The sequence below is a fragment of the Beta vulgaris genome, chromosome 8 (genome assembly GCF_026745355.1).
Source record: "Beta vulgaris subsp. vulgaris cultivar EL10 chromosome 8, EL10.2, whole genome shotgun sequence".
Classification (NCBI taxonomy): Eukaryota; Viridiplantae; Streptophyta; class Magnoliopsida; order Caryophyllales; family Amaranthaceae; genus Beta; species Beta vulgaris.
Genome location: NC_079209.1, coordinates 56,687,974 through 56,714,656, shown reverse-complemented (window position 1 = coordinate 56,714,656; position 26,683 = coordinate 56,687,974). Strand labels below are relative to the sequence as shown.

At 34.0% G+C, this 26,683-nt stretch overlaps 2 protein-coding genes and 1 long non-coding RNA gene across 3 annotated transcripts; 2 read left to right on the top strand and 1 right to left on the bottom strand.

The window, feature by feature from the left end:
* Positions 1-2,060: 2,060 nt before the first annotated feature.
* LOC130589797 (uncharacterized) lies at positions 2,061-5,935 on the top strand. The gene is made up of 3 exons (XR_008967461.1): positions 2,061-2,374; positions 3,307-4,082; positions 5,127-5,935. It is a non-coding gene; the product is annotated as an uncharacterized LOC130589797 (long non-coding RNA).
* Positions 2,947-5,492, bottom strand: LOC104902065 (BURP domain-containing protein 5). Its single transcript, XM_019251379.3, has 5 exons — positions 5,383-5,492; positions 5,099-5,222; positions 4,239-4,302; positions 3,714-4,136; positions 2,947-3,594 (listed from the first exon to the last, which is right to left on the bottom strand). The coding sequence occupies exons 1-5, from the start codon at positions 5,434-5,436 to the stop codon at positions 3,258-3,260; spliced, it is 1,002 nt and encodes a 333-aa protein (XP_019106924.2). The 5' UTR covers positions 5,437-5,492; the 3' UTR covers positions 2,947-3,257.
* Positions 5,936-15,103: 9,168 nt separating the features above from the next.
* LOC125492430 (F-box protein CPR1-like) lies at positions 15,104-21,450 on the top strand. The gene is made up of 2 exons (XM_048634894.2): positions 15,104-16,057; positions 21,137-21,450. Exons 1-2 carry the CDS (start codon positions 15,154-15,156, stop codon positions 21,448-21,450), a joined length of 1,218 nt encoding a protein of 405 aa, XP_048490851.2. The 5' UTR covers positions 15,104-15,153.
* Positions 21,451-26,683: the final 5,233 nt, after the last annotated feature.

The window sequence follows — 26,683 nt, the reverse complement described above, 5'->3', positions numbered from 1 at the left end:
TTATGAAGTTGCTCCAGTTTAGCAATCATATGGTCTGAGGCACCAGAATCTATTATCCATGCATCACTCATGTTTTTAACAAAATGACAAGACACCATACCTGCAAAGTGATTGTCAATTTCATCATCAGTATCATCACCTCCCTGCTTAGCTGCTATATTGCTGGAGCTAGAGCCCAGCTTCAACATCTCCTGAAGTTGTTGGGCAATAGCTGTTGCAAGTTCAGCACTTCCACCACTCACTTGAGCACTGTATCCACCCTTCTTCTTGTAATTCTGACCTCCTCCAGTATAACCTTGAGCTTTACTCTTGCCATAGCCACTTCTATTTTCTTGTGAGTTGTCATAACTTTTGTTCCCTTGCTTGTTCTTATTACTGTTAGCAGGAAAGCCTATCTTGAACCAACACTTCTCAGCAGTGTGGTTGCTTTTCTTGCAAACAGTACAGTAGAGCTTGTTCTCATTCTTGCTGTAAAGAGCTATACCTACACTCTCTTCTTTTTCTTTTCCTACAACTTCATTCTGTGACTCTTCTTGTTGAACCATAGACACAGCTCCCTCTACAGTAGGAAGATCATGCATCAACAGTATGTGACTTCTCAAGGACCCATATGCAAGATCCAGACCATTTAGGAACTGGAACAATCTTTGCTCTTCTTTTTGTTGATTTATTGCCTCAACATAGGCAGTGACTTCTGCATTCACACTGGTGATTGAAGGATAGTCATTCATTGACTCTATCTCTTCCCAAAGCACCCTAAGATCTGTATAGTATTCAGATACAGGCTTCTCATTCTGCTTTACTTCATAAGTTTGCTTGTTGAGTCTATATTTCCTACTCCCATTACTCACAGTGAACCTATGCTTAAGACTCAACCAGATTTCCTTAGAAGATTTCATATACATCACTGATCTCCTGATGGACTCAGTCATGTTATTAAGAAGCCAAGCTGTAACCATACTGTTACAAGCTTCCCAAGCTTCTCTTAAAACTGAATCAGTACTAGATTTTGTCAAGGCTCCAGTGACAAAACCTAACTTTCTCTTGGTTGCAAGAGATATTTCCATGGATCTCTTCCATGGTCTGTAATCAGTTGCTCCTGTTAACTGACAGTCTACCTTCAAGGTATTTGGACCATCAGAGGGATGCAAATACAGAGGACTATTGGTCTCAATAGTCGTTTTTGATGCATCCTTTTCAGTCATGATGCAAGAAAGGAAAAAACTTAAAGTGTTTTTTTTTTTTTTCTTCTTCAACACAGAACTCTATTGCCCAGAAATACAGAAGCAGGTAGAGATTTTGTTTTTTTTTTAGTTGTTAAAACAACAAACTTTAAAAGATTCCACTTACCTCTTCTTGCTCTGATACCATGTAAACAAATTTAAGCTAAGAGTGTTGTGAAATCTACTGACATTTCCAAGTATAGCTGAGAATATACTTGAATGAAGGTAGGTAGCTCAAAGGCGGCTCCTCCTTGTTTTCAGCAACATATATTTCTGTTATGTATTCATTGATTACAACCTGATGACCTATGCTGTCTTATATACTAAGGACACAGCCCTAATCCCTAGAAGGATCCTCACGTGATCCAAGACAGCTAGGTTACTAAAGACATGTGCTGATTACTATATAGACATGTACAACTTACTAAACATGTGCAGCTCACATGTTAGACTACAAACACAGCTTCTATCATTTACACAACGAGACTTCTAATCCACCCTATGATTAATTAAAATAGTATCCCTAAATCCATTCACTATTTATGCGATAGGGTTACAACACATTACTAATACTTCCTCCGTTTCAAAATAGATGATACATTGTCTATTTATGGGTGTTTCAAAATAGATGGTACATTGTTTTTTTTTCCTTATTGAGTAACTTTTGCCTTACACTTTTACCATTTTACTTAATTAATACATGTGGTCCCCAACTTTTTCTTTCTCCCTCCTCTTCACATGGGACCACTAGAATTAATCTACCTCTCTTTATACTACTTAAACATACTTATGAAATTTTGCCTAGGAGTCCGTTTTAATCACAATGTCCCATCTATTTTGAAACGGAGGAAGTATTATTATCAGTCGTGTTATATTCCTTCTTTGGGCCGAATTATAGTAAGGAGAACCTATTTACTTATTCTAACTTTAAGTGACCTTTTATACTAAAACACTAGTCTCTCGTACGGCAAAATTTGGGAATAAGAGTAGCCCACCAAGTGTTCGATAAAAGTCCTCAAACATGGAAGTTCCCCAGCCACTTGTAGCACTTGTTAAAGGTGGAGCTACTTTCAGCTGCGTCCATTGTCGCCGTCTCTCTTGCCGCTTCCACCACCATCAAACTTATTCAATCTGCCACTGATGCAAAAAGGGTATATTCTTCTTAGCTAGATTTTGGATGCATATGGATTATGGTTTATATGTATTGTAATAAACGCGCATTGAAGGATAAATCCGTAACTGTTACATACTTCTTTCATTTTAAAATAGTCGCTATTATAAAAACTTTTTCTCAAGATACTTAATTAAAGATATTAAGAGTCGTAAAAAAATGCATTGGAGATCGTCAAAAAAGTAATTGTTGACAACTTTTATTTTTTGAAATAGAAGAAGTATCTAATATTTCACTAAATGACTAAAAGAAATATTGTCAGTTTCATCGTTCTCTATAGTGTTAGGTATTTAACAATTAAGCTTTTTTAACGTTAAAACTTAAAACTTGACTGATACTAAAATGTTGTAGAAAAGCTTGGCGAAGCCATGCCAAGAATGTAAAGTTACTTTGTATGATCCAATTCATATAAACCCTTGTCAATGCCCAACTTGTGATAATCATTGGTTAGTTTTCTTAGCTTTTTGCTTATTTTGGGGCTTAGTAGTGTTACTCCTCCCCAAATAATCTTCTTGTTAATAACAATGATAATTGCATTTAGTACCATACAAGAATTGATCCTTAATATCTTGGAGCATAATATTACATAGAAACAAGAAACTAGTAGTACTTAATTTGAAGTAAGGGAATTTATTTTGCTATAATATCAGCTTTCTAACAAGAGAAAGCATGGGATGAGAGTTTTATTAACTGATTTAGCTTGGCCAAGGCAATACCTTGAGCCTTGATGGTTCTTGAAATTACATTTTAGACGACGATACACTCATCACCAACTCGTACAACTTGATACATACTTAGTCAATTATACAACCAGTTTTCACAAACATAAATTCATATATGTGAAAAATCATGAGCTATATATGCTATTCTGACGATACAACCATCTTTATATCATCAACCTTTTTTATGAAGATAAGATTGTCTGCAAGCAAGAAATGACAGATAGGCTGTCCAGGCTTGAGATCAAGGAGCTTAAAAGCGGCATAGGAAGGACTCCATTTGTCAGTGTCATGGTGACAACCTACAAGAGCTGTATCCACCTTCAGATTGTTGTTGTCAAGGCTTTGGAGTTCAACGCGATAAGCCCTAGCCCCCTCCATACGGTGGCACATAAATGCTCCGTAAGGGAATGCAGCCTTGTGACAAGCTATTGTAGGGTTCCCAATCTCAACAACTTTCTCTACTCCGGTTATGAGGTACCTATTATATATAGATGGAATATAATCCGAGATTATAATTAGTTACATGACCTTAATTACTTGAACACGATCAATCTATTCTATAGGCTCATATATAATCCATCAATTATAATTGCATACCTTTGGTTAACTTGCATGGGAGGGGTGACTGTAACACCAAGAACTTTAAGATCTTCACTTGGATTTGAGGGATGGAACTCTGAAGAAACAAAATCAACCATATCTTCTAAAGAAGGAGCACATGTATGGTGACCAAATTTGAGAGGATCTTCACAACGAGTCAAAGTGGACTGCATCAATTTTGCTTCTTTGGAGGCGGTGTTAATGCCAAAAGTTGAAAGTATTTGTGGTAAGTTTGATGAAGTGAATGGTAATTTCTGGACTTCATCTCTTGTCATGAAGGATGGTCCGAGGTCGGATTGACCTAAGTATTGCAGTTCATGAATGGTGCCTGGTTTTAGTAGGTCATCTTCGCGGATGAACATGGAGGTAAACATCTTGTTTTTAAGTTGTGTTCCAGATGTTTTCACATCATAGCTATACCTATATATGTAATTCACCAGGTACATTATTAGCAATATTACTTAACATGGAATTAAGCACTTCCATAATACAAGGATGAAAATCATGTATATATATATGTACCAATTGTAGAGGGCCATGGTCTTGTCCCTGATGAAGCTGGCTTTGCCTTGTTGGTAATCAAATCCTGGCCATTCAATAAACAAACACAAACACAAAAAATCATTATCAATTGAGTCCTATGTATATATATACATAATATACATTTATATACTTATATACTTTCTTCGGTCTTTATTAGTTTACCCGTTTCTTTTGCACAAAGTTTAATTTTAGGAGAAACAATGTTGTAGGACATAATAAGAAAAAGAAACTATTATTTTATGTTAAAGTTGAATGTATTTGATGGAAAGTTAGTCCTCCCATTTCAAAAATAGAAACAAAAGAAATGGGTAAATTAATAAGGGATGTCCTAAAAAGAAATATGAGTAAACTAATAAAGACCGGGAGCAGTACTTATGTATATGTATATGTATATTTATATGCTTAGTTACTGAATCTGATCAAGTCATCTAATGTACCAGCGACTTAGGCCTTGTTTGCTTGTATATAGGAAGTCATACTTCCTAGGAAGTTATTTTTTCCATGTATTTGAAATTTCTAGGAAGTGTAAAATTGTGTTTGGTTGATAATGGGAAGTAGAACTTCCTATGAGAAGCTCTACTTATTACCTAAGGGGACCTAGGTAAGTAACTTCCTCCATTTTGGAGGAAGTAGAACTTCCTAGGAAGTGCAAATTCCCATGATTTTGCCAACCAAACAACTTCATATACTTCTACTTTCTAGGAATTTGCACTTCCCATGATTTGTTTTGTCAACCAAACAAGGCCAATAATGAATTTAACTAGGGTTTATACATACAGAGACCGGAGTATATATCGATCCCATTGATAAATTAACTCTATATATATACATATATGTACCTGATGGTTTTGGCATCATATACTCCAGAATTGGTGGCATTGATACTCCTGGAAATTTCATATTCCAGTAAGCTTTTGCACTTGGAGAAGTTGTAGTAGCGACATCAGCAGCAACTAGTTGAAGCTAAGATATCACGTAGTAATAATATAATCAAGATCATATATACGATAATATCATACTATTAAATTAAATGTATGCATGAGCCAAAAATAAAATAGAATAGAGAAGAAGATGATGAGCATGCATTAAGATATATATAGACATTGAAGTTTGTATATGATACCGAGACGGCGAAGATGATGAGCAGGAAGATGCAGTGATTATCCATGGCTGCCATTAAAGATTTCTATGAACTGAAAGAAAAAAAATGAAAGAGAAAGAGAGAAGTTGTAGGGTAGTGAGGATTTATATGAAGCATGTAATACCTCCTATTTATAGAGTAACTACGAAGGCCCTTAGATTTACTTGGGACCCATTTTAGCATTTAATTAGAATTAGATATCAGTAGTTCAGTATTATGTAACCCTCAGGGTGGATTCACATGGCCTTGAGCTGTGGATACCCTCATGAAGTTCTTTAAATAATCCTTAGATTTGAAAGGCAATTTATCATGTATAAGACTTAGATTGTTTTTCACAACTTGGATGTATATATATATTTTTTTTTCCTCTCAACTTGTATTATTGTTGTTACCTTAATTAAGTTTGTTTGAACTTATCCAAGCTAAATCTTATATATTTTGTCCAATATGATTTTTTCTTTTTGTTGATTTAATTTTTTAAACAAAGGTGAAGGACATTACACATCTTAAGATATTTAATTTAAACCAATAATAATAATTCTATTAGCTTTCCAAGGGGGATTTTTTTTATTGGTTTTTAATCATCTATTGGTAATCTAGTACAAATTATGATTTTAATAAGCAAATAATGCCAGTTTACATAATTGATATTCTCTTCTAATTTTTAGTTGCTGACAAGCGGCTTGTAACTACCCAATTTAAAATTATTATGCTGAAGAGAGAAAAATAAAAACATTAAATGATATAGTTTATACTAGTTTTTTATGCACGCTATGCATGCGTCGACATTTTGGGAATAACTATTACTTAGTAGTAAACAAATCAAAAAAACGAGGTTCTTATCTAAGTTCACCTCCATTTTCTGAGTAAGATTGAAATACTTACAAATAGTATTTAAAAACACATTAATAAGAAAGTATAAGTAATGATATGACATCTCTAACTAATGTTTTTTATGAAAGCTCTAAACTACCCCATGAACAGTGAGAAAAAGAGACAGGAATAGTGCAATCCTTTTTCTCTCTTCAATTCTTAGGTACTCCCCAATTCCCAAACACATCTCTCAATTACATGCAATTCTTTTTCCCTCTCTATTTGATTGAAACAATGTAGTCTCACTTTTTCTCTTTTTTATTTTCATCATCTTCCTCAATTTTCCCAATATCAAACCACACATTCGATTCTCATTTTCAGCTAAATCTCTCAATCTCAATCTTTGCTTTTGTGGGTTTCGAAGAGAAGCATTGAGTTTCTCAATGAGTTTTCGCCGAGTTCAGCTCCCGAGTAATCGAGTTCACTCTCCCGAGACCTTCGATTATGATTTCGTCATCATTGGAGTTGGCTTTGGCTGTCATGGCGATGCTCTTCATGTCGTCGATAATGTATTTTTGAATTTCGAGTTGATGGACTGAGATTTGGTTACGGGCACAAACTTTTGATTTTAATATTGGGTTGAAGTATCTTTTTCTCAAATTCTTTTTTATATATGGGCACAAAATAATTCTTGTTGAAATATTTTGTCTAATTTTTTTTAATATTTGGGCACAAATTTGAAGCTATTTTTTGACGAAATTTGATTTTTTTCCCCGACCATTTCTAATGTGATTTTAATTAGAATTTCAACTATACTTGAATGAAATTTTAAATAACTGTAATTTGAGTATAATTTTTTTTTTTTTTTAAAAATTCTAACACAACACATATTCGTAAAATTTACTGTATTTTGAGTTTAAATTTACTCAAACATAGTACATATTCTTAAGATTTACTGAATATAAACATTACAAACAAATTTTTATTTTCAATAACAGATTATGTACCTGATTAACAGTAAAGTATCCACAAATTTGAGAATATCATATTTGAAAATCCGGTGAAGCTCCAAGCTATGAAGATAACTGATTTTTTTTTTTTTTGGTTTGAAGTTTGTGTTTGTAATTGAGTTTGTGTTATGGAAAAATCTATTTAGTATAAATTTAAGTTGTCTTTTTAATGATAATGTAGTGTTTTTTTTTTGTTATTGTATGTGGTATTAATGTGTGGTAAATTTGAGAATGTCGTATTTGAAAATGCAGTGAAGCTCCAATATAAGAAGAGAACTGATTTTTCTTTGGTTTGAAGTTTGTGTTATAGAAAAATTTAAGATATTTAATTTAAACCAATAATAATAATAATAATTCTATTAGATTTCCTAGGGGGATTTTTTTTATTGATTTTAATCATCAATTGGTAATCTAGTACAAATTAACATTTTAATAGAGCAAATAATGCCAATTTACATAATTGAAATTCTCTTCTAATTTTATTTAGTTGCTGACAAGCGACTTGTAACTACCCAATTTAAAATTATTATGCTGACGAGAGAAAAATAAAGACATTAAATGATATAGTTTATATGGGATTCGTTCTAATGTTAACTCTACTTATATGATGAGAACATGAGAATCCTTAATTGCTATATTTATTAACCAACAAGTTATTTTGGCTAAATATGTAATCACTTTTTCCCTTGCAAGGCTAATCAATCTATATGATTACATTTTTTTAAAAAAATTACCTTGTGATCGACACCTTAAGAAAGGACTATGTTTTCACTAAAATGGCTTACTTTCTGAATATTCTCACCTTCTTATATAATAATTGTTCTAACTAAAACTTTATTTACATAAATCCTGATAAGTGTTACCTAATTTCCTAATTTCTCGCGAATTTTGAATTGAGAAAAGAAAATTATGGTCGATTTTGATTTATTTTTGGCCTATTTTAGGTGAATTGGCGAATTCAAAAGCGAATTAGGTAACGCTTATCCCGACCTTTGTTCACTCTTGAGTAGCCAGGACAATAATTTACGTTAATTACGAGCCTAAATCATCTTTTCCACATGTTTACAACATTACATGTGTTATTTAATTTTATTGTTCCAAACCCCGCATCAATGAATTTTTCTATCTTCTTCTTCCTAAACCAATCCTTTTTTTTTTAGTTTTTCCTTCCTCAAGCAAACTTTCAGATCTATTATCACTTTTCCTTGTAAATTATGATGACCTCTTCCATTTTAGTTATATACTCTTGCAAATAATTCATTGAGTAGCGTGCTGCATCATGTCTTTATTCTCTTGAATCCAATCTCTCCATCTAAGAAATACGGATATATAAGCAACTTCCTTTGTTTTATGAAATTAATTCACAATTCTTAAGAGATGAAACTTCCTTTTTTTTTTTTTAACCAAATAACTTCACATTTTTCCACTTCCTAAAAAGTCTATCTACCATATACTTTATGTCTGTCAAACTCAAACAAGCCCTAAGATTAATTTAATTCATCAAATCACTATACACTTCCTCCGTTCCATAATAAGTGAAACACTTCTCTCTTTTATGTAAGAGTTATTTTAGAGAAGTGTTTCACTTCTTATGAAACGGAGGAAGTATATTAATGAATATAGTGATCAAGAGAATAAATAAAGCTCAGTAATAATGGTAACTGGCAAATGGCAGATGATGAGCAAAGAGAAACCAAGCTTGTCCGTGACTCATGAGTAGGCTACAGACAAGATGAGACGGAGTTTGAGAGAGTGAGGAGGCGGCAGGCGGCAGCGGCCCGACACCTTAGTTACTGGTCAGGGAGGCAGGGCTGACAGCCAACAACAAAGGGAAAAGAGGAGCTTAGGGTTACATGAGGGATTATTAAGGATTAGGGACTTTCCTTAAATTGTTGTTTAAGGGAGGTTTATGTATATCATTATGAGTTTGCTAATATATTTATATATTCTGATCTATATGCCAGTGAACTCATCCCACACATGTTATCTGTCTGAACACACTCTCAATCCTATATTCCCAGTTCTTTCCTTTGTCTCAATTTAGCAACCTTAAAATCAAAGTCAAACCAATAATGAAACTTTTTAGTAGCTGATAAAGTATAAAACTATTCCTGCAACTTTAACCATTATTTAGTTTAAGCTTTTTATTGAATTATCTTTTTGACATGGTTAAGTTGGTCCTTTGACAATAACGTTGAATCTGAGCCGAGCCGAGCCGTCCAAGTATGAGATAATGAGATAATAAGAATAGTAATTTGTAACTGGAAGCTTATTAATTGGTCAGATGATTATGGGAGGAAATTAGATCCGAAGGAGATGTTAAATGTTCCAGAAGTTGGTTTGACGAGGACAAACTTAGATATGGAGGATTACTTCTCTGTACCTTATTACTTTGGAACATTACTAATTTGTAGGTTAGATTAGGTCATATGAGCAATACTCGAGATTTAAATTATTGATGGAAGTAATCTAACTTCTAATTAAATTATATTCGAGTATTACAAAATAATCATTGAATAAACAAAATTAAATTATTAATGCAAGTAATTAATAATCAAATAGTTTTACTCTTAAGTGATATTACGAGTTATTAATATTTTCATGCTAAAAATATCATTTAATATTATCGGTATTTCCGTAGAAATTATTTTGAGACCGAGGGCCTTCTACGTAGGCCCATCATGCTGAAATAATTGTCAGTTAAATAACACAAAATAGATAAATATATTGATTGAATGATTAATTAACATGCATTATCTTTATGGATGCTTAAGAGCGAACAAAGACCCGGGATTAACGTTCGCTATTTTATAATCGTAGTAGTCCATTATGCGTACATTGTGTGGTCTGCCATCAGTCATCACATTCAAAAGAGGAGTACAGGAGCTGCTCCCATCTATTTGATGTATGAGGAAATTGTTTTTTGTCATCTTCTTTTGATAATTTCTCTCGTAAGCATGTGAAAAGGTTAGACAATTGTGTAGCTTATTTTGGAATATTGGTGAAGACTCGGAACTAATTTGTACTCAATATTTTCTCCAAAGTTTACAAATTTTGGTGAAGCTTGATTTACAATAATGTATTATTATTGCGTGTTTCCCTTCAAAAAAAAAAGTCCATATTTACGTTTTATATTTGTAAATATTAATAATAGTCATGTCTTTATATTTCTTTCCTCAATATTATAATCTAAATCTAACCTTAGGTTGAGCGATTAGCCCGTCTCATAATGTAACGCCTTCTAATAAAATTAGTGTAATGCCATCCCTGGCAGTTGATATTCGGAGTTTTACTGGTATAAAGAGTTCGCGTTGGAGCCCTAATATTTCTCACCTGTTTTTTGCCGATGATGCAATGTTCTTCATTCGCGCGTCGGAGGAAGCCTGTTCTAATTTAAAGAACCTTCTGGATCGTTTCTGCTCCATTTCAGAGCAAATGCTGAGTCTACAGAAATCAATCATAAAATTCAGCCCTAACATTGACGAGCCTTTGAGGCTGCGTTACAAAGAAATATTCAGAATGGAGACTCAAGATTCTATTGGTACCTATTTAGGAGTCAATGTGGACTTCACCGGTCGGAAGGTCCATCACTTTACCCCGCTTCTCGACAAAATGTCTACTCAAATTTCCCAATGGAAGAATAAAGGCCTAAGCCAGGCTTCGAAACTTATCATAATTAATTCCATTTTGGTAGCCTCGCTTATTAATCAGTTGTCCATCTTTCAGATCCCCTCTACTATTGCCAATGAACTGGATGGGATGTTAGCAAGGTTTTTTTGAACTAATGCTCATGACAAAGGTATACACTGGCGTAAAAAGGCGATCCTTCATCAGCCTAAGGGCCTTGGAGGCCTTAGCTTGGAATTCGCAATATTACGGCTCTCAATCAGGCGCTGCTTATGAAGCAGGCCTGGCGAGTTCAACAACAACCACAACTATTGTTATCGCGTGTCTACGCCCAGCATCGTGCTTCTCATCGTCGTCGGCCTGCCCGACGCCACAACTCCTCCTGGGGTGCACAAGGCCTCTACAAAACCACCCAAACTTTGCTCTCTGCTTGCTCCCGAAAAGTTGGGAACGGTCTCGCTATCAACGCTTCGAGCGACAAATGGGTCTGTGGTGGTGCCCCAGTTATGAATGATAATGTCACTATCCGTGAGGCTGCTTCCCTCAAAGTTGCGGATCTCATTCATTCTTCTTCTAACGGTTGGGATTTCCGTCATCTAAACCGTTATTTCACTCCATCTAGTGTTCGTCAAATCTCAGAGATTGAACTTCCGGCTTCGAACTCCACAACTGATAGCCGCATTTGGCCTCTCACTTAATCTGGGGGCTATTCTACCAAAATCGGTTATGTAATCGCTCTTCAACATCAGCAAAATGATATGTGTAGCATGATAGCTGACCAGATACGATTTTGTCGTACTCTCTGGCACCTGACCATCATGCCTAAATGGAAACTGTTTATTTGGAAGATGTGGCAAAATAGTCTCACCACTTCAGCTAATCTCTTCCGTCGAGGGCTCATCACTTCGGAGGATTGTCGTATCTGTCTGTATGCTGCAAAATGCAATGATAATCTCTTTCGACAGTGCCCTCTTGCTCAAGAAGTCTGGGATATGTCCCCCTCGACCCATGCGTTCACCTCGCTTCATCTGCCGTTTCGTGAATGGGTGTCCCACTGTATTGAACATTTGCACAAGCAGGATGGCAAACAGGGCTCTCAACTCCCGGAGTTTATTGCTACGCTCTGGCTATTTGGAAGACTAGGAATGGGCAGATATTCCATAATGTCTGCGCCACTCTTGAGGTGTTCAAAGATTTCTATGAAAACGGAATCCAGGAGCATCGCTTGTTTGCGGAACAATGCAATTTCTTCCCAGCCCCTGCTATTCCTGCTGCTCCCCCCCCCGGGATTCCAGAGGGTCATTTATGGCCAGTTTCACAATTTGGATATTGATATCCTGGTCCGTTGTGATGGTGCATGGGATAAGTCTTCTCACTGCGCGGTAGCCGCCTGGGTAGCTGACATTTGCCACTCGGAGTTTCAGGTTCAAGATGGTCAAGTACTGAGGGCGACTTCAGCGCTCCAGGTGGAAGCTCAGGCTTGCCGGCTTGGTCTATTATGGGCGACGCAAAATTCCTTTAGGAATGTCTTGATTTATACGGACTCAGCCGCTCTCGTCACCGCTGTCAGAGCTCCTTCTACTATTCTAAGTTACCTTCAGCACACCATTTCCGACATAAAGAATCTTGCAGCTTCTCTGAGTGGGTGTTGTATTATGAAAGTCGGCCGCGAGGAGGTAGCAGCTGCCCACGACCTGGCTCACTCGCTCCGTCACCCTAACTTTCCTTTTGTTGTGCATTGAGTTGTCTTTTACTAGTCCTTTCTCGGTTTGCTTTGTAAGTTTTCCCCGTTGTCAAAAAAAAAAGAATTGCCATATAGAGTCACTTATTCTAACTTAAAAATTGACTTGTTTAAGTTTAAGAGTTCATCTTTCGATATTTACCTTATAGTGACCCCTTTGGATATTTACATCGGTAGCATTTTTTTTTTAAGCGATGCGTTGTTGGATTTTTTTCGAGATAGGAACTCGATTTTTTTGGGCATAAATAAGTGTCAAATTTTAAACATAAGTTCTTTTTGTTACAAAATTTGATTGGTTTAGTCTCTATCATTTAAGTCTCTTACCAATAATTTTTTTTTTACTTTTCAATGTTAAATTCTATGAGCAAAAAAGAAATTTTATTGATTTTATTTATGATTTCTAATATTAGTTGATTTTAATTTAGGTACACTACTTGATAGATTGTGAATATAGTGGACACTTCGATTTCAATTCAAGAACAGGGTGTTGCGTCAATAAAAAAAATTCAATACTATATTTCTATGATTTGAATGTTTGTTTAGCAAAAGGTTTGTCATGCTTGTATTTACCTAATATGTCATTTTTGTATTCATATAATATTTGTTGAATGAAACTATTTCACTTTATTAGTTGATTGAATTTTATAGTTTCAATGTAATACGGAGTACTCCCTCTGTTTTTTTATCTTTTTCACTAGGAATCTTGGCACTATTCATACTTAGAGAGAATCTTCTCAATTTTGTTCAATTTATAAGAAAAATATAGTCATATAGGGTCTTGTTTGATTCGTCTCAATTAATACATTATTAATATTCAATCGTTATAATTTGTACTAATATATAATAAAATATATTTAAGTTCAAAGAGGTGCATTGGGAGACGCGCACATGAAAGTGAGAATGATAAAAAACAGAGGGAGTACTTAATTGTGTATTAATTGATAAAATATTTGACAAATATAATTTTCATATTTACTACCTCCGTTTTCTAAAGATCTTCCTTGTTACTGTTCCTACCGATACCAAGGAGGATCCATTTGTGTGGAGTATGGGGTGGTTAAAGTAGGAGAGAGAAAGGGAGAGAGAAAGGGGTTAAGATAAATAAACAAATAAAAAGGGTTAAAGTAGGAGAGAAGAAGGGAGTAAAATTGAATTAATAATGTAATGGTGGACCATATGATAGAGACATGATAGGGTAAAAAGGGGAAAAAAATTCCAAATAAGGAATAAAGTAAAAGAGAGAAACTTTTGGAAACGCACTTAAACGGAAAGAGGGAAGATCTTTAGGAAACGGAGGGAGTACTTTGTTAGTATGAGTGCATTAATACTTCTGGAGCATTGTCTTCATTTATGGTGGCTCAGTTATTATATAATTGTGTTCAACATTTTTATGCTATATTTGAGTTTGATTTTTATTTAATTTGTTTGGACTTATATGATTTTTTTTATCTTAATTTTTCTTATATAAATTTATTATTTTATCTGAACTTATTAAACTTGATGACGTTTATATTATTATACTTATCTGATCTTATTCTATCAGATTTTGAACTTATTTTTTCTAGAAATAAGTTAGAATAAGTTGAAAAGAAGTTATATTATCTCATCTGTTTTGATTACTATTGAGAATATTCCTAAGTTGTATTTTTTTTTTTTTGAGGGGAAGTTGTATTTTAATTAGGATATATGTTACCTAGGTATTATTATCCTTATGTGAGGTGTGTACGTGCGTGAGCTGGTAATCTGCAGAGCTTGCGCCCCAAGGGATTTTTTTTTTTGTTTGGTGAACAAAGGTAACTAAGCAAATTAAAGAGTTATGGCAAAAAGCCTATTACAATCCGATGATAACAAAGCCTGACAATAATTAGGAGGGAAAGGGAAAAGCCTAATTACATCAAGGTTTTGTAAATCCTGTCTACATTCACTGGCCATCCTATCCGCCACTTGATTGTCTTCTCGTCTAGTGAAGGTAAGACTGATTTCCTGGAAGTAATGCCGCAGCTCCCTGCATTCCGTAATCAAGTCACTATAAAAATCAGAATAGTCCACACTACCATTAATAATATCCACTGCTTTTTTACAATCTGACATCAAGGCCACATGCGTGAAATTTTTCTCTCTGGCCAACTCGAAGCCTCTCCGTATGGTATAGCCATCAGTTCTGCATGGAATGGGTCAATAGCATATGATAGAGAATAACAACCATAGAGCCAAACTCCTAAACAATCTCTAACAACCACGGCCACACTTGACTTGGTTTCAATGTTCACAAAGGAAGCGTCTATTTCGGATCTCTGTCATATTATAGTTGAAATAATTTATCGATGACAAAGCTTATTTAAGTAGGATAAAAATTAATTAGCAAGATTTATCAATTCGATTGTGAGTATAGTTTCTTATGATAGGTAAGTAGGTAACTGTATATAAATATCTCCTTCGGAGAGTCAATAATAATGAGAACCTTGCCTCTTACCCGCAGCCAACCTCATTTAAGTAGCCATGGAAATCATCGGAAACTCTATTGAACCTACTTTTATATGCGAAGAAACCAAAGAAAAATCCATGGCTACACTTCCATATGATATAATTATGAGAGAAATACTCCCTAAACTCCCTGCAGAATCCCTGCTTCTTTTCAAAAGTGTTTCGAAATCGTTCAAAACAGTAATTTCATCTCTGGAATTCATCAACCTTCATCTCCAACATGGTCTGTCCAACACCTCAAATCGGTTTCTCATCCACGTACATAAACATGGTGCAGGAGACTTTATTTGCGTGAACATGGACTCAATAAAATCACCTTTATATTCTACTTTTGACTCGATTCACCTTTATTATTGTTATCTTGGCCGTACACCAGTTATCACAGTTGGTTCTTGTAACGGATTGCTTTGCATGTCTAATGCATTGTTGCCCATTTTTATGGTGCTCAACCCGTGCACCGGCATGTCTCTTAATATCCCATATCCTATAAGATACACTTTTTTTATGCGTATTGGTTCTTTCTATTCTGGGTTTGGGTTTGATTCTATTGATAATGATTATAAGATTGTACTTGTTTTGGATTATCATTATGCACAAGAAGAAGGAGGGTTTATGATAAATAGGGATGTTTTGGTTTATAGCTTGAAGAATAATGCTAGCAAGTCTTGGAGACTTGTTCATAGTATATCATCCCCTAAAGAATCAATGATAATGATAGACCATCGTACGCAACACCATTACAGAAAAGGGGTTCTTATAAATAATCATCTACTTCATTGGAATTTTAATCATTCTCCTAATGAGTATCGAATTGCTTGTTTCGATCTCGAATCCGAAAACTGGGTGAAAGACGTACCATTACCGGAGTATTATCGTGAAACAATGAAGAAGAAAAGAATCAAGGATTATCTTCATTCATTAAGAGAGAAAGGAATACAGAATGTGTTTAGTGTGTTTTTACAGAAAGAAAACTCAATCAACTGTACAAGAGAAAGCTAGAGAATATATATACAGAAGGTTGTTAGAAAACCTCTAACTAACTAGCTGACTAGGATAAGAAATAATTATTTATAAATAATCTTATACTCCCCCTTCAAGCTGGGCTTTGGAAACAAGACCAAGCTTGGAACATAGAGCATAATGTTGAGTAGAAGCTAAGGGCTTAGTGAGAAGATCAGCCAATTGATCTGAACTTTTCACATGAGCAGTAGATATGAAACCTTCTTCAACTTGTTCTCGGATGTAATGCATGTCCCTCTTTAGATGCTTTGTTTTCTCATGGAATTTGGGATTCTGAGCAAGATGTTCAGCTGAAGAATTATCACAATACATGAGAATAGGTAGAGAAACAGGCACAGTGAGATCTTCTAATAAACCATGAATCCAGACCAATTCACTTGCTGTTGCTGACATGCTCCTGTATTCAGCTTCAGCAGATGATTTGCTGACAGTTGTTTGCTTCTTAGTTTTCCATGCAACCAAACTAGTACCAAGGAACACAGCATAAGCACTAAGAGATCTACTTGAGAACTGACATGCACTCCAATCAGCATCACTATAAGATGTAACTTGTAACTGAGCATGAGCAGAATAAAACAAACCATGATCACAAGTTCCTTTCAAATATCTCACAATATGCAAAGCAGCACGAAGGTGGGGAGCCCTTGGCTGATGCATAAATTGGCTTAAATGTTGCACACAATAAGACAGGTCAGGTCTAGTGAGACCCAGATAAAGCAATTTACCCACTAATCTTCTGTAAACATCAGGCTCAGACAAAATATCACCCACATCAGTTGATAGCTTCAAGCCAGTAGATAAAGGAGCTGGTGCAACATCACATTGTAACATATCACACTCAGCAATAATGTCCTTAATATATTTCTGTTGTGAGAGAAATATACCATCTGAATTTCTGGAAACTTCAACACCCAAGAAGTAATTCAATTCACCAAGATCCTTTATAGTGAATGCAACATCAAGAGCATGCTTGACACTGTCAATTTGAACCATGCTTGTCCCTGTGAGGACCATATCATCTACATAAACCAGAATAGCCAAGAAGTGACTGTCATGATGCCTTGTAAACAGAGAGTAGTCTTGTTTAGACTGAACAAACCCCAAACTCTTCAAAAACTTGCTGAGTTCCTTATTCCATTGCCTTGAGGCCTGTTTAAGACCATAAAGTGACTTCTTTAATTTGCAAACCTCACCTTGTTTAGCTTTAGTGTAGCCAGCAGGAGGTTTCATATATACTTCCTCTTCAAGAAAGCCATGCAAGAAAGCATTGTTCACGTCTAATTGACAAAGTGGCCAGCCATGAACATTAGCTACAGCAATTAGAACTCTCACAGTAGCTAATTTTGCTACTGGTGCAAATGTTTGAGTGAAGTCTTGCCCTTCAATTTGCTGGTATCCAGTGGCAACTAATCTTGCCTTGTACCTCTCTACATTACCATCAGGCTTCAATTTAACTTTATAAACCCATTTAGAACCAATAGCATGTTTATCAGTAGGTAAAGGAACCAAATCCCAAGTTTCATTGTCTTCTAAAGCTTGTAACTCCTTGTCCATAGCTAGAAGCCAATTAGGATCAAATTTGGCTTGATTATAGTGTTTAGGTTCAAAAATAGAAGAAGAGTTAACAGAGAAAGAAGCTGACTCAGAAGAAGAAAGAGTGGAAGGTAATTTGTGAGGAACATAAGTGTTTACAAAATCTGTAAGTTTAACAGAAGGTATAACATTCCTAGTTGATTTTCTTATAGTAGCAGTGGGTGGAATTATAGAAGTGGAAGAAGAAGTAGATATTTGTGTGGATGTAGGAGATGTAGAAGAAGAAGAAGGTGTAGAATGAGAAGTATCAGCAGCATTATTACCAGAAGAATGAAGGACAGGTGATAAAGATTCAGGTTCATGTTGTGAAGTACTAGGAATATCATGAGAGAGATCATCACTAAAATTGACTAGTGAAGGAATAGAAACTGCAGAAGAAGAGAATTTAGTATGATATGGAAATATAGTTTCATAAAAGATAACATCCCTTGAAACAAAGCAAGTATGAGTATTCAAATCATAAAGCTTATAAGCTTTCTGTCCATATGGGTATCCCAATAAGATACATTCTCTGGCTCTTGTATCAAATTTATCCTTAGCAATGTTCATGTTATATGCATAACATAGAGAACCAAATACTCTCAACTCATCATATGAAGGAGGCTTAGCAAACATGGTTTCATAAGGGGTTTTCCAATTTAAAAGCTTAACAGGAAGTTTGTTAATGATGTGAGTAGCTGCAAGTATACAGTCTCCCCAGAACTTCTTAGGCAAGTTAGCATTGAACCTTAATGCTCTGGCCATCTCTAGTAAGTGTTTATGTTTCCTCTCAATTCTTCCATTCTGTTGAGGAACATAAGGTACACTTTTCTGGTGTATGATTCCTTTGGTAGCAAACAAATGCAAGCACTGCTCCTTAATCACTTCAGTGCCATTATCAGATCTAATGCCTTTTACTGTAACTTTAAATTGATTCTCAACAAGAGCAAAGAAATCACTGATAATCTTGGACACCTGACTTTTGTTATGCAAGAGAAAAGTCCAAACCACCCTACTATGATCATCTAACACTGTAAGAAAGTAAGATGCACCATTCAAGGCTTTGATTCTGTAGGGGCCCCATAAGTCTAAATGAATCAAATCAAAGCAAGATGTTGCTCTATTAAGACTGACAGAAAATGGAAGCTTGTGTTGTTTGGAGCATAGACAAATGCTACAATTGTATTCCTTCAAACCAGAACAATCACAAAAGGATAAATGTTTCATTTTAGAAAGTGAAACATGACCTAAACGAGCATGTAACATATGCAAAGATATATCTGAGTTACATTTATTCTTGTTACTCGTGGCTGTCTTAGCAGGCAAGACAATGTTCTGAATAGGTAAATCAGTCACAGCTGCATTACAAGAAATCTTGTTTCTAAAAACAGCAGCATCTCTTGTAGTCTGGAAACACAGCTTATTGAAGATATACAATCCTTTGTACTTCTTTGCAATAGCAATGATATTGCTACTAGAAAGGTCCTGAAAACAGCAACCATCTCTTGTAAATGACACTGTAATTCCAGATTGGTCAATTAAACGACCTATGGACATCAAATTATGTTTAAAACCTTCAACCAACATCACATTATGCAGCACCATGTCCTTACTTAGCATCACTTTTCCAACTACCTTCACCAATCTATGACTTCCATCAGGTAACCAAACTTCTATTGGTGATGCTAAAATTCTTGATTCAATTAATAAATTATCATCATAAATCATGTGGTCACATGCCCCAGAGTCAATAATCCAACTTGTGGAATCAAATTCTTGAACAACAGAACAAGCAAGAGAGTCAAGATTGATACCTGCAAAGCTAGCAAAGCTAGAACTAGCTCCAGTAGAAGATGCTTGTTTACCCTTCATGTTCTGCATAACTTGCTGACAAATAGCAGCCACCATATCTGTATCAATTCTACTGTTATGATGAGTAGAATTAGAAGGATTACCTTCAAAATCCAAAGGAGAATCACCATTATCACCATAGTCAGTCTGAACATTTGCAGCAAGTTTATTAACTTGGTTGTTACTGTAACCATTTCTATCCTTCTTTCCTGCCTTGATTACATTGTACCATTCAGGGTACCCAATCAATTTAAAACATTGATCCATTACATGTCCTCTAGTCTTGCAATGATCACAGAACTTGTCAAGCTTTTCTTTCTTCCAATCTCTCTTGTTGTGAACATTTCTCTGAAATTGAGAAGTAACACCACCTCTATTCACTCTTTGTACTGCCATTGCAATACTTTCTCCATTCAATTCCATATTACCAGCACTGACTTCTTTTTGTTTTTCAATTTGCTGAGCTATTGAAAAAGCACGATTTATGTTTGGTAACGGATCCATTGAAAGAATGTTTGTAATAGCCGTATCAAATCCACTATTCAGTCCAAGTAAGAACTGAATTAGCTTATCTTCTGCCTCAAGATCTTGTAATCTTTTTATGAAATTACAGGTACAAGAACTTAATGCTCCACAACTACAAACAGGAAAATTCTTCAAACTTTGTAATTCATCCCATAATTTCTTTATCTTTCCATAGTAAGCAACAATTGTCATGTTTTCTTGTTTCAAGCTATCAATCTCCTTCTTCAATTGATAAACTAAAGGTCCATTAGATTGACCAAACCTTTCTTGCAATTCTTTCCATAATTCCATTGAATTCTCCATAAAACCAAATTCATCAGCTAAATCTGAGTTCATTGAACTCAATATCCAACTCATCACCATATAATCCGCTCTCTTCCATTTCTGATAATTCTTATCTTTATCATCCGGCATTTTCAAAGTTCCATTGATAAAACCTTCTTTGTTCTTAGCAATTAAGGCTCTACGAACATTTCTACTCCATCTCATATAATTGTTTCCACAAAATACAGCAGTAACTAATGAAGCAGTGGGATTATCAGAAGGTGCAATGAATAAAGGATCAACATTACCTCCATTATCACCATGACTCCTATTCTGTCCTCCAGTTTCATTATTCAAAGAAACTTCTGAATCTCCAGCCATTTCTTCAACAACTTCAATATGATTTACAAGATTTAAAATCGCAAATCAATTCAATCAAGAAAAATCTTTCAGCAAACTTAAGTCGCAAGAAATTTCAATTGTAAGAAATTTCAGCGCACAACCTCAATCTCATGAGAGAGATTAGGCTCTGATACCATGAAGAAGAAAAGAATCAAGGATTATCTTCATTCATTAAGAGAGAAAGGAATACAGAATGTGTTTAGTGTGTTTTTACAGAAAGAAAACTCAATCAACTGTACAAGAGAAAGCTAGAGAATATATATACAGAAGGTTGTTAGAAAACCTCTAACTAACTAGCTGACTAGGATAAGAAATAATTATTTATAAATAATCTTATAAACAACGACGATTAAACATGAACAGTTGCACATAAGTGTCCTAGATTGTTGTTTGTGTCTATTGACGAGAAATAATCTCAATGAAAAAGGCTATGATTTGTGGGTGATGAAGGAATACGGTGTTAAAGAATCTTGGGTGAAACTCTTTCAAATTTTGGATCCGTATGTTAGTGATATGGATTGGAAGCTTTACTTTTTAGGTTACCATGGAAGTGGAAAAAATGACATTTTAGTCATGAGAGTTAATAATATATGTGATACTACTCATTTATTATCTTATAATGTTCAGGATAAAAGCTTAACAATACTTGATCAAAGTGATGAAGTTCGTTATTTACTCGATGTTTTTTCATACCCTGGAAGCTTAGTTGAACTCCCTGGTGGTCAGAGAATTGGGAACTAAAGCAAAACTGTCAAGAAAAAAGTAAGTAACAGATTGTTGTTTTACAGTATAATTATTTGTGATAGTAGAGTGGTTTATGTTTGCCTTTCTTTTTCCAAGTATATATATATATATATATATATATATATATATATTATATATATATATATATTATATATAATATATATATATATATATATATATAGTCAGTTTATATTTGGTATGGTATGTTTCTAATGATATATTCATTTTATGTATGTTATAGTCAGTTTTATGATATAGCAAGTTTCGTATGCTAAGTCAATTTTTGTGTGATATAGTTAGTTTGAGTTCATAATAAATTATTTTGAATATGATCCATCCAAGACTTATTTCTGCCTTGATCAAACTTAACAGAAAGGATCCTATATTTTTGGAGCTTGCTCGGCAAAAATAGTTACATTATGGTAACTATTTAGCTAATCTAATCAATAATTTCCTTACCTTTTTTCTTTTTTAATCAAATCATCTGTTTATAATCATGCTCTTAAAAATTGAATATTAAAGTGTTATATGATTTTAATGTATTTGGTTTAAATGATCAAGTATGTTATGTACTAAATGCCCAATCCAGACCTACTGTTAATATTTTTTGATATATATTGTCTACGTTCCATTTGTTAAATGTAAAATAGAGGTGACAAATACTGACATAATCGAGAAATTCCGCCTGAATTTGACACAAGTTTAACGATTTATTTGGTAAAATTTTCAACTTGTTTAATTGAATAAGTCGAATGATTGACTTGACTCGTTTATGATTTGTATTAATAAGGAACTTTTAAACACTAATAACGAACCCTTGAAGTATATCATCAGTATTAAAATTCAAAGTTTTTTCTTACTTTTGATATGTGTTATGTTATTTGTTTGTTAAATTTGGATCTTGTGAGCCTGAATATCGTAAAGAGATGAGTTAATCAATAAACTAGACTAAGAGTCAATTGACTTGTTTAAGAAATGGGTTAGTTAGTTAATTATAGTTGAAGGTTCTCAAATATATTAAAAGGCGTGCGAAAACAAGAAATTGTGCCACGTAGCGCTCTCCCTAGGGAGTTTTAGTTCATGTAATCCATGTACAATAAAAAAATTAAGAAATTGCATAGTATAGAATTTGATCCCGAGACCTCAAGTACATATACTAAAGTTCTAACCACTAGGCTAAGTTGTATTTAGTGTTATTATCATAAAGTATTACTTTAATAAATGAAAGTTTTTCTTACCCGAGACATGGCCCAGGCCTAATAACTAGTTAACCTCTAATTCCAACACGGAGTATATACAACTATGACACGTTTGCTAGCTCTAACATAGAACATATTATTGGATTTGCAGGCAGTCGATGATCTAAAAATGAGCAGATGATGATGATCAAGGACACACTAGCTAATTATGGATTTGTAGGTATCGAATGAAGATGAATAGATGATGGTGCAAAAATTTTGAGGTTGAGCATTGATACAGCCTACAAGTGATTAACAGCCGGGCTGACTAATTAAAGAAGTAGAAAGAACACTTTTCAATGTCTGTTTGATCAAATAAGAGGTTGTAATTATAATATACTATAATATTTATGTACTTTTGTTCTGGGAAAATTAAAACTTTGCCTAGTTAATTATATGAACATTATTGTGTTAAGGGTATTTCTATATGAACCAAACGAGATCCATTTATGGCTTGTGCACACATCTTATTCTTACATGAAAGTATGAAACTATGAGACTACAACCGTACTCCGTACATGAGGAAGTCCAAAATAGCATAGGCTTGTAAGCCTTGACTTCGGAGCATGTGTTAATGAGATGTATTTATTGAGTGTTGAAACTGTGATGCAAGTTTACACTAACAAATTGAGGCATGTTAAGTATATTGTGCCAAGGAAGCTACAGTGAGGCTTAGTATAATATAATACTAGAATTTTTTGCACGCGATGCGTGCTTGAATTTTTTCAAAACATAAACTCGATTTTCTTCGGTATAAGAGTCAAAATTTGAATATTAGACATACGAAGTATAATTGTTTTTAGTTGTAAATTTTGATTGGTTTAGTTTTTGTCACTTAAGTCTCTCACCATTCTTTTTGTTTTTTTTTTTTACTTTTCAAAGTTAAATTCTATGAACAAAATAGAAATTTTATTGAATTTATTTATGATTTCTAATATTATAATTTTTTGGTTGATTTTTGAATTAAGTACAATACTTCATAAATGGTAAAGAAAGTGAACACTTTGATTTCAAGTCAATTTTTTCATAGGTTATAATTTATAAGTGAATTTGTAATTTAGAAAGGGAAATGGGGCAAAATAGGCATTTCAAAAGAGGACACCATTGCTCCCCTCTTCCCTTATATAATAGAGATCAAATGTGGCATCGAGAGTGAGGTGAGAGGCAAATATGTGAGGTCTCAAGTGAGTGTGCATACAAGTGTTTTGTACACCACCAGGAAGGGGTGGTGCTAGCGGCGGTACAAGATGTTTTCTTGTGTCGAAAGCCTCCCTAATATAGTTTAGTTGGTTAATTGATTGCGGTGATATTGTGCTAATAGCTCCACTGTGACACGGTGTTAGAGGATGAGAGCACAAACACAAGAGAAAGGGAGTTAGGCTCCGTTTGGTAGGGCGTAAAACGTTTTCCCGGAAAACTGTTTTCCTCTATTTTCAGTTTTACATTGTTTGGTTGGCAAAAGAGTGTAAAACCATTTTCCTTGGGGTAAAATTACTCTCCCAAGGATGGAAAACATTTTCCTTTCAAAATGAAGGGAAACTATTTTCCTTCTCTTCTTGTACACTCCTATCACTACCTCCTTACTTTCCTTTCATTTTCCTTTCATTTCATCATTTTTTTTACATCGAACCAAACAACGGAAAACTAATTTTGGAATTATGTTTTCCATTGTAAATTGTTTTCCATGAAAATCATTTTACACTGAAAATATTTTACGCCTTACCAAACGGAGCCTTAGTGGTAAAATTTGAGGTAAACACAATATTAGTGTAGAGGGGTTTTAGGATTAATCAGTGGAGGTACCATTGTTGAGGGTACCAACTAACACATTATCCTGAACACATTGTGTCTAATATTGTTGTAGTTGTAGTTACAAATTGTACTCCCAAAATATTATACTAAATTTCCGTACTTGGAGTTTGGACCGTGCTTTCCCCCCTAGTTTAGGAGGGTTTTCCACGTAAAAGTATTTTGTGTTGATTTCTGTAATTTTTTTCGAGATAGAAGCTCGATTTTTTTTGGGTATAAGTAAGAGTCAAATTTTGAACATACTTTTTTTTTAATTGGTTGTAAAATTTGATTGGTTTAGTCTTTGTCACTTAATTTTCTTATCAGTTTTTTTTTTTTTTTTTACTTTTAAATGTTAAATTCTATGAGCAAAAAAGAAATTATATTGATTTTATTTATGATTTCTAATATTATAATTTTTTTAGTTGTTTTTTTATTGGTATACTATTTGATAGATTGTGAACAAAGTGGACACTTTGATTTCAAGTCAAGAACTGGGTGTTGCATCAGTAAAAAAATTTAATACTATATTTTTTGATTTGAATGTTTGTTTAGCAAAAGGTGTGTTATGTCTATATTTACCTAATTTGTCATGTTTGTATTTATATAATGTTTGTTAAATGAAACCATTCACTTTATTAATTGATTGAATTTTATAGTTTCAATGTAATATTGAGTACTTAAATGTGTATTAATTGATAAAATATTTGAAAAATATAATTTTCATATAACAAATTATTATAATAGACAGTCTCTTACAAGACCAACTGTTTTCATATTTACTTTGTTAGTATGAATGCATTAATATTTGTAGAGCATTGTGGTGGCTCACTTATTATATAATTTTGTTCAACATTTTTATGCTATATTTGTATTTTTTTTTTTTGGCAAAGTAGTTAATTTATTCATAAAGGGTAGTAAAATAATTTTCAGCTCTTCCATGATATGATAGAAATATTTGTTAATGAAACTATTTCAATTTTTTAATTGATTGAATTTTATAGTTCTAATGTAATACGAAGTACTTAATTGTGTATTAATGATAAAATATTTAACTAATATAATTTTTAAATTTACTTTGTTAGTATGAATGTGTTAATACGTGTAGACAATTGTCTTTATTTATGGTGATTCAGTTATTATATAATTGTGTTTAACATTTTTGTTAACTTTTTTTAATGCTATATTTGAGTTTGACTTTTTTTTTTGGAAAAGTGGTTAATCTTATTCAGGAGAGTAGTAAAATAATGTCCTAGGGAAACACCATAGCTCCCAGAGATAATGAATATCCAACTCGATCTTGTTGCAAATTCTTAATCAAGTCAAAATTAACACTCATTTGCTACATTGGCTCGTAGTTCTGTCTTTGGAACTGGACAAATATCGTATCGTTTGTTTCGATATTTGTAGTGAACAATGGGAAGATGATATACCATTTCCACACTTCATTGAAGACAAACAACAGGGTAGAAAACGTAGTACACGCTTAGGAGTCCTTGATGGTTGTCTCTGTGTATTAATTTCGATTTCGACTTTGGATATAAATATATGGATGATGAAGGAGTATGGAGTTGAAAGTAGTTGGATGAAGTTGTTTAAGGTTTCACATTTAAATAATATGCTGGTGTTACGACATTTTCCTTTGCATCTAAGGTTCCGTTTGGTTGGATGTAAAACATTTTCAGGCCTTATTTGGTTGACAAAACAAATCATGGGAAGTGCAAATTTCTAGGAAGTAGAAGTATATGAAGTTGTTTGGTTGGCAAAACCATGGGAATTTGCACTTCCTAGGAAGTTCTACTTCCTCCAAAATGGAGGAAGTTACTTACCTAGGTCCCCCTAGGTAAGTAGAGCTTCCCATAGGAAGTTCTACTTCCCATTATCAACCAAACACAATTTTACACTTCCTAGTAATAATTTCAAATACATGGGAAAAATAGCTTTCTAGGAAGTATGACTTCCTATATACAACCAAACAAGGCCTCAATGTAAAATGATTTTTCAGGTAAAACATTTTACAACGGAAAATTCAAATGCAAAGCTAATTTTCCTTTGTTTGGTTCAATGTAAAAAAAGTTATGGAAAAAAGACAAATGAAAGGGGAAGGAAGAGGATGGATAAGAGGATAGTAAAAGGTTGCTAAGGAATAGGGAGGAAAATGTGTTTTTCCTTCTTTATTTTTTAAAGGAAAATGATTTTCACCT

Coding starts and splice junctions, on each gene's coding strand:
- LOC125492430 (XM_048634894.2), top strand. CDS start 15,154: ATGGCTACACTTCCATATGATATAATTATGAGAGAAATACTCCCTAAA. Junction 16,058..21,136: donor GAAAGAAAACTCAATCAACT/GTACAAGAGAAA, acceptor TCAATGAAAAAG/GCTATGATTTGTGGGTGATG.
- LOC104902065 (XM_019251379.3), bottom strand. CDS start 5,436: ATGGCAGCCATGGATAATCACTGCATCTTCCTGCTCATCATCTTCGCC. Junction 4,137..4,238: donor ACCATGGCCCTCTACAATTG/GTACATATATAT, acceptor TTACATATATAG/GTATAGCTATGATGTGAAAA. Junction 3,595..3,713: donor CCCATGCAAGTTAACCAAAG/GTATGCAATTAT, acceptor TATATATAATAG/GTACCTCATAACCGGAGTAG.